This window comes from Desmodus rotundus, chromosome 8, assembly GCF_022682495.2.
Source record: "Desmodus rotundus isolate HL8 chromosome 8, HLdesRot8A.1, whole genome shotgun sequence".
Taxonomy (NCBI): Eukaryota; Metazoa; Chordata; class Mammalia; order Chiroptera; family Phyllostomidae; genus Desmodus; species Desmodus rotundus.
The window spans coordinates 49,659,165-49,671,161 of record NC_071394.1 but is presented as its reverse complement, the minus strand read 5'-3'; the positions used below and the strand labels follow the sequence as shown (position 1 = coordinate 49,671,161).

At 33.2% G+C, this 11,997-nt stretch overlaps 1 protein-coding gene across 1 annotated transcript in view; it reads right to left on the bottom strand.

Annotated features, from left to right (window-relative positions):
• Window positions 1-1,970: 1,970 nt before the first annotated feature.
• SNTG1 (syntrophin gamma 1) overlaps window positions 1,971-11,997 on the bottom strand; it is a 534,413-nt gene continuing 524,386 nt past the window's right edge. Inside the window, exon 18 of the mRNA XM_024578290.3 lies at window positions 1,971-2,296. Coding sequence (XP_024434058.1) covers window positions 2,138-2,296 — 159 coding nt within the window. The 3' untranslated portion in view covers window positions 1,971-2,137. The remainder of the gene's footprint in view (window positions 2,297-11,997) is intronic.

Here is an 11,997-nt window from a genome sequence, read left to right as displayed (position 1 = left end):
ACCTGTGTTGCACAAGGAGCTATATACCCATACATATCTCTTTGTGTATCTTTTTCTTCATCATACACATAAGTACAGGCTAGAATGTTTTTATGATGTAACAAAAAGGACATTTATACCAATTGCCTTTGTATTTTTAAAATGGAGCTTTTAAAAATCTGACATTAATTTTTAATAACTGTATTACAATTACATAAAGGTTTAAACATTTTTTTCTTTTGACTAACTTGCCCACTTCATATTTCCTGTGGACCAGCTTATCACAATGTGGACACACAGAGGTTCCCTCAAGGTGGGCCACACTGAGGGGTACAACTCTAGTTAGTAGCAGAGATTCTGTAATGAATTGCTGCAGCTTCATGTCCTAAGGTTGATGCCTCCCTCTACTTTTTCTCCATTACACACAATAGTGGGTGAGTAAAGCCTATCTTCTGTGGGCTTCTGATTTTAGAATGACTTTTGAGTTTGAGTGATACATATTGAGGAGAAATTCTATTGTATTACCCTAATTATGGATATGTAGTTTTATGGTCAAAATAAATTATATTAATTATCATTAATTTTTTCTGACATTCTTTGAATAACATGTCCTAGGCCCAACTTAGTATAATTATGAACCTTATTGTTTAAAAAATTTAATGTGACTCAGAATTTTAATCAGATGTAAAGTAAATTGATAATCTATGATTATAGAAATAGTTACATGCTAATTTTTAAATTATAATGGTAAAATCTTTTTACAACTTATTTTTCCTCCTTGAGTGGTATTTTTTTCCTCCTATTTAAAAAAAAAAATCAAACCACCTTATTAGATACTTGGTCATTTTCATAAGGAAATATCCAATTTTGTTTCAGTTGGGAACATGTGTATTAATAAGAAAGCATTTTTTCCTTTTTTAAAATAGGTAGATGGTTGTTTAAAAGCAGAGCTCAGTAGTGAAGGACGAAAAATGTTTTCCACATTAAAGTTATGTAATATCTGGAATCTGACTTGTGTGCACACCCCCCCAGCCCCATGTTTTCAAATTTCCAGCCTTTTCACATCTAGAATTCCTTAGAAAATATACCTAAATTAGCCCACATTGTTTGGAGTTATATAATAAATTTTTATGACATGGCAAGATAGAAATTTTTAATTTTATTTTCATATATTTATTTTATCTTCAAATACTACTAACATGAAAAAATTTAATTTAACTAACATAATAATAGATTTGAGATCACTTTCTAGAAACATTTTAATTCACAATTAGGGTTAGGGTTACAAAGAATTGTTTCTCACGCTGGAGTGGTTGATATGTTTTTCCACAAAAGTTTTAGAATCACTGAAAATTTATGAAACTTTAATTTGAAAATAAATTTTTAGGTAAAATATAAATCTTCCTAAATGAAGGACAAAATATATGTTCATGAATATTTCCTTCATTCATAATGAAATTTACACTGGCAGTGAACAAAACATTTAGTATAAGTGATCCAAGGAGGAAATAGTTCACTTCACATTGCATCTACCACAGGTCAATATTGTTTTGCAACTGTTAGGAATATTTTACAATAAGATAAACAAAATGAGAGTGTCAGTGTCAAATCATGAAATGAGACTACAAGGAGAAATCTACACCCGCAAATTAAAGTGTTTTTTTTTCTTTGATGAGATATTTTGCATGCTAGTGTCCTTGTTGCCATATGGGTTTTTTGCCTCCCTTAGGCTGCTCGTAATATAATTATAGAGCATTATTAGTTCACGATCCGACCCAACATATATTCGCATACAAATAATCTAAAATACAGAAATAGCCATTTAATTGGTATTTTTATTTATAGATAGCTTACAATTTTTATATTATTTACATAATTCAAATCATTCATTTTTTCTTCACTTTTAATGAAAGCAGTAAACTGGTACAAATCAACCAAATGAGATCAAGTTGTTCTGTTCATTTAGAATTATTCACAGTTGCCTTCTAAAATAGAAATGCCTTTGAGATCCCCTTATGACCATGTTTTTTCTGCTGAAATTTTATTTTGACTTCACTGTTGACTTGATGATGTTATTGTTTCTCTGTGGTCTAAAATGATGAATCTGTTTATTCTATTTATGGAGTCATGGGAAGTGGCAATACAAAGCTCAGTTATATCAAGTTGTATACTTTACTTTGCTTGTAGAAGCAGAACTGCCAGCAGCAGAAGCAGTAGCCTGACTGCCTAAAAAGAGAGGGTCCAAACAAGCTACTTTGGCAGCAAAGAATGAATGAATGCAGTGAAGAACAGCAAAAAGATTTGAAAATTCCAGCTCCTGAAAAGAAAAGACAAATGGGTCACAAAAATTTTTTCTTTAAAAAATTGATAGCAAGTAGAGAAGTAGATCATAGCTAAACACTTTTCAAGTGCAATAAATTAGACTATAATAAACTATTTGTAATGTTTGGCAACTGTAGGAAGTTTTGTTCAATAGGTAAATTTCACATATATTACAGACTTACCTCAAGACTGGTGATCTAAGAGCTTGAAGGACTAGGCATATTTATTATTCATGACAGTCATTTCAATATTGGTAAATGCTGCATAAAAATATGTTTGGCTAGATCAAAATTTTATTCTTGATAAAGTGTAACTAAAGAGAACCACAAAAGTAGTTTAAAAAGCATTTTTATTTCTTTGTACACACTTCAAATGATAGATTTGGATTGGAATGATTTTAGAAAGCATTATTCACTGTACTTTAGAATAAGTTACTATTTGTCATAGGACACTGAGTATGAACTCCTGAAAGAAAGGAGATATGAATGTTCATGACATTAGAAGCCATGGGGTTCAGTTTCAAAAAATAATGCATTTTATTAATTTTTAATTTAAATAATGTTAATTTTTATACTTGGTTTTTGTTAAAATCGTGAGGTAATTTTTAGGATAGATTTTAAAAGCTTATGAAAATCCATAAAAATTATGGAACCTAATCAATGAAACAAAGAAGCAAGCAAAATATAACCAGAGACATTGAAATTAAGAACAGACAGTAACCAGAGGGGAGGGAGGGGTAATGGGGTGAAGGGTTTTCAGGAACAACTATAAAGGACTCATGGACAAAACCAAGGGGGTGTGGGATCAGGGGAGGGAGGTGGGGATGGCTGGGGGAGAGTGGTGGGGAGAAAATGCAGACAACTGTACCTGAACAACAATAAAATTTAAAAAAGAAAATTCATAAAAATATAAACCATAAAATTATTTAATTCTAAGAGAATTGAGAAAAATACACATATGCTTAAAGAAGTATATATAATAAACTTATAAAGAAAACAAGAGAGTAATTAACCATATGAAATTGCTAAAGTTACTGCTATATAATTACATATTTGTAATAAAAGATACACAATTAAAATCAATGTGCATATTACTGTTGTTTTGTAATTTATAGTATATAGAAATGGAAAATAACACAAATAGAAAAGCAACTCATTTAGGACATATTTTAATGTCTTCATTTACTAGGAAACTATTTATTTATTTATTGCATCCATTTATTCTTATTGTTGTTGTTCAAGTACAGTTGTCTCCATTTCCCCCACACCACTCCCCCACACCCCATCCATCCATGGATGGATCTGGAGAGCATTATGCTAAGTGAAGAAAGGCAGGCAGTGAAAGACAAATACCATAGGATCTCACCTATAAGCGGCACTTAATCAACAAAACAAACAAGCAAGCAAAATATAACCAGGGAACTATTTAAATAAAATGATATTTTATTCACTTTGCAAATATTTTCTCTGTTCATGCCATAAGAGTGCAATATAGCACAATGTAGACTTATAGTTCTGTACAACATAGATAGAAATAGCCATACTGTCTCAACAATTCCCTTTAAAACCAGTATTTGATAGTTAGTTTCCTATGGCAAATATTGACTTATTCCAGAAAGAGGAAATATTTCCATTAACTATTCTAATATCCTAAAATGCTTCCATGTAAAAATTATTTTAGTTACTCCATCATTATTTCATATGTTTTTTTAACAATACCTACTTCAGTGGTACTATGATATGATATTGGTTAACTAAGAGGTTTTTTCCTTCCTTAACTCTATTCATCTCTTCATTCTTTGTGCAGTGAGCATATTGAATGCAGCTGCAGACTCTGATGCTTCCTGGGTCAACCCACATTAAGTCTACCACACATAAAAATAGGAATGTTTTGGAAAACATGAGATGTGCCTGTGTACAATTAAATAAATACAACAACAAAACACACAATTCATTCTTGGTGAAAGGAAGAATATTGTTGAAACTTGCAACCAGGCAAAATATAACAAATAACTTTTTTTCAAAATTAACTCTGCTGCACCTTTAATAAACTAGATATTTTATCACAGTTATTAAAAACCAAATATCTAAATATATAACATTTTTGGAAGGATTAATATTTTTCATTATTTACACCATGTCAATTATATGCCAATTATGTAATGTAGGTTGGCACTTTAAAATTTTTATACTTTTTCTCAGGGGAGTGAGTGGTAGGCAAAAATATGTATTTAAAAGAAAAAACAGGTGGCAGAGATGTGTTCAAGTTTGGACCTTGATGCCAAAGTCAATTCATGTTTCCTCAGCCTCAATGGTCACCTTTGACACCTTATATATATATCACTCCTTGGGCTTCAGTTTTTACTTCTATTGAACCAATGCCCTTCTTTTACTCTATAATGTGAGTTTTAGAACTACATGTTTATCTATAGGGAACTGTTCTACACGTGGGAAATGTAGCCCATCTCCTACTTGGAAAAGTCAGTGGGAGCGAGGTTCTGCACGTAGGACCCACACCCACAGACAGATTCTCCTGTGGGGAATCAGGCCTGCATTGTACCTAGGCTGCTATGACACTTGCTTTTGCTAAAACTCCCTCACCCTGGATCGAGGCAGCAAATGTTTACTGAGTATCTTTAACTTCCTAAAGTCTGTGCTAAACCACCCAAATATGGAGTGTAACCAGTTCGACCACTTTCCCCCTTGATCTGTTACATCCTTCTCTTTGAAGTAATTAGCAGCATTCTGTCCTTTGTTGTCTGTAAAAGGTGATCACCTACAGTGAACCTGTGCATAGTAAATGAGGACCATCCTCAATGTAATGTACCCAGAAAAGCAATAAAACCTGTCCAGGAAGGAGTCGGCCTATCTTGGGCTCTCTCCCACGCCATCCCTTTTTCTCCACAGGATTTCTGTAGTCTGTGTGAATTTGTCTATTGCTACCTCAACACAAGGATCCTGCTGGCCGGGATCTGCATCATTTATCTATCTACTGAACATCCACAGATGACTTCTACCTAGTTATCTACTATCTTCTTGTAATGAAGTTCTTCTGATCCTCCTGAATCTCACACTAAGCATAAGTTCTTGGCAAACTTAATCATTCATTCATCAATAAACATTTGTTGGTGCTTACTATGCATTTGGTGTTTTTCTTGGTGAAAAGATATAGTAGTTAGAAAAATAGACAAAAAAAGTACTGATGGGACCTACATTCTAGTGGCAGGAGGGAAATTGTAGTAATTAATACTAATTGAGGTCAAAGAAATAACACAGGCCAGAATTGGTGCAGTCATATGGGGCTTTTATGAATTTTACTGTGAGTGACATGGAAAACGGCTGTTGATTCTTTAGCTGAGAAGTGACAAAAATTGATGTAAGTTTTAAAATGATAATTTTTGGCTATATTGTTGAGAATGAGCAATTTGGGAATAAGAGTTTTAAAAGGGAAAGGAGCTTTAAAGATTTGCAATGAGGAAAGATGCAGAATTTAAATTTAAGTAAAGATGATTCCAAGATCTATGTTTTAACAACTAGAAGAGAGAGTTGCCATTTACTACAAAGGAGGAATTGAGGGAAACACAAATTTGACATAAAAGATCAAGAGTTTGATTTTGGACATGTTGCATTTGGGGGCAAATTAGAATTGGAAGGGATAAGTATATAGTTCTATAGATTGGTATAGATTTAAGGGAAAATTAGGGATGAGATTAAAAATTTAGGATCTGTCAGCATGTAGATAAGTAAACCTGCAGTCTGGGTGAAAAGATCAAGGTGCAGAGAGTATGTCGAGAAAAGGACTAAGAACCAATTCCTGGGATCCTAGACCAAAAAAAATGTAGAAAATAAGAAAGAACCAGCAAAGAAAGGGAGGGAGTTGCCAAGGAAGGGAGAGAAAGTAGAGTATGGGATAATGACAACTGGAAATTGACCATTAAATTTAACAACATGGAGGCCTTTTTTACTATTTACAGGAACATTGTTTATGGAGAAATGTTAGAAGAACTCATAAGGAATGGGTTCATGAGTACCTGCATGGAAAGAAATTGCAAAATAAGTATATATAGAAGGCCTTAAGAAGTCATTTTTCCCCTAACTGAACAGAAAAAAATAGGTCAATAGGTAAAGTCAATAATATTTTTCCAACAATTAAGAAATTAGGGCATATATCTATATCTGTCTATCTTCATAGATAGATATAGATATATAAGTGTATGTATATATATATGTATATATAAGTGTGTGTATATATATATACACACACATATTCACAGATATTAACAGAACTAATGGGATAAATAAACAGCAATATAATATTAGTAGGAGACTTTAATACCACACTTAAATCAGTGGATAGATCACCAGATAGAAAAATCAATAAGGAAAGATGAACCTCAGATAACACATTAGATCAGAAGAAGTTAACAGAAAGTTCTACCCAAATGGAACAGCATGTACATTCTTCTAAGAAACACAGAAAACATTCCCCAGGACAGATTATATGTTAGGTCATTAGGAAGTCTTAATAAATTTTAAAATTTGAAATAATCTCAATCAACATTTTTTACCACAATGGTATAAAAATAGAAATTAATTACAAGAAGAAAATTGAAAAACTCAGCCCTGGCTAAGTGGCTCAGTTGGTTGGAGCATCATCCCATACACCAAAGGGTTGTGAGTTGGATCCCTGGTCAGGGAACATACATAGTTTGTGGGTTCCATTCCCAGTCAGGGTGTGTGCAGGAGGCAAACAATCAATGTTTCTTTCTCATTTAACAATATTTCTCACCCTCTCTCTCTCTCCCTTCCTCTCTCTGAAAATCAATAAGCACATCCTTAGGTGAGGATTAGGAGAAATAATTACAAGTACTTTAAACAGGCAATGGTTAATTAAACAATGAAAAGAAAAATAATAAAAGGCTGAGACAATGAAAATGCAAATACAATATACTAAAACTTATGGGATGCAGCAAAGGCTGTATTTTTCTCTATGAACTTCTAAGTGTGAAATTCATGAAGATAGATGCCTACCTCACAAATATACCTGATAAACATAGATGCAAACATCTTCAACAAAATATTAGCAAACTGAATTCAACAAAACATTAAAAAGATCATACACATGATCACGTGGATTTATTCCAACTACATAAGCATAGTTCAACATCCACAAATCAAATACTGTGGTACACATTAACAAAATCAAGGACAAAAACCATGGTCATCTTAAAATATGCATAAAAATATTTGACAAAATTTAACATACATTTATGATTAAAACCTCTTAGTAAAGTGGGTAGAGAGGGAACGTATACCACCATAATAAAGTCAATGTACGGCAAACCCACAGAAAATAAACACAACAGGGAAAAGCTGAAAACTTTTCCTCTAAAATCAGGGTACATACAAGAAGCAACCAATGAATCCATAAATAAGAAAAACAGCAAATCTCTCTCTCTGTGTCACAGAAAGAAAGAAAGCTCTTGATATCATTCTTGTCAATGCTTGTGGGTGATCAGTTTTCAAAAACAGAGCAAAAACATACAAGTGTGACTATGTCAAACTGAACAGCTTCTGCATAGCAAAAGAAATTATCAAGAAATGAAAATCCAGACAATTGAACAGGAGAAAAGAATCACCAATCATATATCAGATAAGGAGTTAGTATGCAAAAATATGAAGACTTTATATTACTTAATAGAAAAAAATTCAATTAAGAAATGAACAGACATTTTTCACCAAGAAGACATACAGATGGCCAACATGTACAGGAAAAGATGCTCAATATCACTAGTCATCAGGGACATGCAAATCAAAACCAAAATGGTACTTCACCTCATGCCTGTTTGAATGGCTACTATAAAAAAAAAAAAAGAAAGCAAGAAAGAAAAAAGAGTAACAATTGTTGGCAAGGATGTGGATAAAATGGGACCTTTGTGGAGTCTTGGTAGAAATGTAAATCGGTGCAGCTACTCCAGAAAAGAGTATGGATATTCACAAAAAATTAAATTAGCCCTGGCTGGGTGGTACAGTGGTTGGAGCATCATCCTATACACAAAGAGTTTGCAGGTTTGATCCCTGGTCTCTATGAGTATGAGAGACAACCAATGGATCTCTCTCTCTCTCTCCCATCCTCTCTCCCTCTTCCTCTCCTTCTAAAATCAATAATAAAACATATGCTATGGTGGGGGTTAAAGAAGTAAACTTTTACATGATATAGCATTTCCCCTTTTGGGTAATTACTTGCAGAAAATAAAAAACACTAATTTGAAAAGATATGCACCTCCATATTCAACACAGCATTGTTTACAATAGCCAAGAAATGGAAACAACTTAAGTGGCTATCAATGGATGAATGAATAAATGAAAGTAGTATGCGTGTGTATGATGGATGTGTTTATCCATCACATATATATGAATGATAGAATTCACCATGAAAAATAATGAATTCCTGTCATTTGCAAGAACATGGATAAAACTTGAGGTCATGGTGCTAAGTAAAAGAAGTCAGAAAAAGAAAGACAATGGAGTATGATCTAACTTATATGTGGATTTTGTTTTTAAAAGCTTATAAATACAAAAAAACAGATTGGTAGTTACCAGAAAGTAGCCAAGAGAATAAATCTTAAAAGTCCTCATCAAAGAAAAAAATATAACTGTATTGTGATGGTGGTTACACAGACATTGCAGTGACCATTTCACAATAAATGCAAATACAAAGCATTATGTTATATACCTGAAACTAATATGATTTATATTTCTATTATAGTTCAATTTTTATAAAGCTATTTTAATAGACTCATAAATTCAGAAAAATCATCAGTTTTAATTAATATTTTATCACATATGTTGTTTTATTGTTCAAGTACATTTGTCTCAATATTCACCCCATATGTTTTAAACTATATACAATAAAACTGTGTACCCAGTATTGTGTAAAATGGAATTCTAATGTTGTTATTTGTGGATATGTTGCTTTCCATTTTATAGATTCTTTGTGATAAAGCTTTAATCCCAATCTCGGCCAGCTACAGCTGATGCTCAGAATATTTTTGGGAACTTCATGACTGCCTACCTTTTCATTAGTATTTAAAAATTTTTAAAGTAAATTTATTGGGGTGACATTGGTTATTAAAATTATATGTGTCAAGTGTAAAAAAACTCTCCAAATTAGAAAAGCAATAAATACAAATATAAAGATTAATATAAAAATCAAGAAGGAGCTATACCCTTTGTGACAGCATGGATGGAACTGGAGAGCATTATGCTAAGTGAAATAAACCAGGCAGTGAAAGACAAATACCACATGATCTCACTCATAAGTGGAACCTACTCAACAAAGCAAGCAAGCAAAATATAACCAGAGACAGTTAAATTAAGAACAAACTGACAAACCAGAGGGGTGGGGGGAGGGGATAATAGGGGAAAATAGGAGAAGGGCCATCAAAGAACATTGATAAAGAACACATGGACAAAGGCAAAGGGTGTAGGTTCCAGGGTGGGGGGTGGGGATGGATGAGGTGGGGGTAAGTGGTGGAGGAAAAATGGAGACAACTGTACTTGAACAACAATAAAAAAATAAAATAAAATAAAAAAATTAATATAAAAATCTAGAATATTTCTTTGTTAATATTTCCTTTTTGTTTGAAATGTTTAACCCATTTATTTTATTTTTTTATTTTTCATTGCTTATTCTATTATGGTTATCCCATTTTTTCCTTTTTGTACCCTTCCACCCAGCCCACCCTTCTTGGCAGAGTCTATCCCCTCTCCATTGTCCATGCTCATGAGTCATTCATACATGTTCTTTGACTAATCCCTTCCCTTTCCTTCCACCATACCGCCTTTCTATCCTCCCCTCCTACAGCTATCAGTCTGTTCCACGTTTCCATGTCTCTGGTTCTATTTTTCTCATTAGTTTCTGGTTATAGGTGAGGTCATATGGTATTTGTCTTTTGACAACTGGCTTATTTCACTTAGCATAATAGTCTCCAGTTCCATTCATGCTGTCACAAAAATACACATAAAATAAAATTTATATCTATTGTTTGCTATCTGTTTACTATATATTTGTCTTTTTTTCCTTTATTTCTCCATTGCTGTTTTCCTTATATGTGTATATATTGTTCAACACTATAAATATATAAAAATATATTTACATATACAAGTATATATCATTTATAAATGCATATTTACATGTATTTCTTTTTTACTATATACTTAATTATTTTCTTATTCTGGAACTATAACTAATATCTTAACCTAAAACTATCTTGTTAGATCAATACCAACTTAATTTCAATAGTATTAAAAAATTGTTCAAATATATCTCTGTTCCTTCCCCCTTTTATACTATTGCCATACATATTATATCTTTATAAATCATAAAGGCCCAATGACCTTGTTTCATAATAATTATTTTATGAAATTGTTTTTTTAATTGGAGAATTATAAACAAAAATGTACCTATACTGCCCATCACATTTAATTATGTGGTTACCTTTAAGTGTTCTTAATTTTTTCATGTGGATTCAAGTTACTGTCTTTTTTAAAAATATATTTATTGATTATGCTATTACAGTTGTCCCATTCCCCCCCCGACTTCACTCCATCCTGTCCACCCCCTCCCTCCCACATTCCCCCCCTATAGTTCATGTCCATGGGTCATACTTATAAGTTCTTTGGCTTCTACATTTCCTACACTATTCTTACCCTCTCCCTGTCTATTTTCCACCTATCATCTATGCTACTTATTCTCTGTACCTTCCCCCCCCTCTCCCCCTCCTGCTCCCCTATTGATAACCCTCCATGTGATCTCCATTTCTGTGGTTCTGTTTCTGTTCTAGTTGTTTTGGTTTTAGGTGTGGTTGTTAATAACTGTGAGTTTGCTGTCATTTTTACTATTCACATTTTTTATCTTCTTTTTCTTAGATAAGTCACTTTAACATCTCATATAATAAGGGCTTGGTGATGATGAACTCCTTTAACTTGACCTTATCTGAGAAGCACTTTATACTCCCTTCCATTCTAAATGATAGCTTTGCTGGATACAGTAATCTTGGATGTAGGTCCTTGCCTTTCATGACTTGGAATACTTCTTGCCAGTCCCTTCTTGCCTGTAAGGTCTCTTTGGAGTAATCAGCTGACAGTCTTATGGGAACCCCTTTGTAGGTAACTGTCTCCTTTTCTCTTGCTGCTTCTCAGATTCTCTCCTTCTGTTTCATCTTGGGTAATGGAATTATAATGTGCCTTGGTGTGTTCCTCCTTGGGTCCAGCTTCTTTGGGACTCTCTGAGCTTCCTAGACTTCCTGGAAGTCTATTTCCTTTGCCAGATTAGGGAAGTTCTCCTTCATTATTTGTTCAAATAAGTTTTCAATTTTTTGTTCTTCCTCTTCTCCTTCTGGCACCCCTATAATTCGGATGTTGGAACGTTTCAAGATCTCCTGGAGGTTCCTAAGTCTCTCCTCATTTTTCCGAATTCTTGTTTCTTCATTCTTTTCTGGTTGGATGTTTCTTTCTTCCTTCTGGTCCACACCATTGATTTGAGTCCCAGTTTCCTTCCCATCACTATTGGTTCCCTGTACATTTTCCTTTGTTTCTCTTAGCATAGCCTTCATTTTTTCATCTAGTTTTCAACCAAATTCAACCAATTCTGTGAGCGTCCTTATTACCAGTGTTTTGAACTGTGCATCTGATA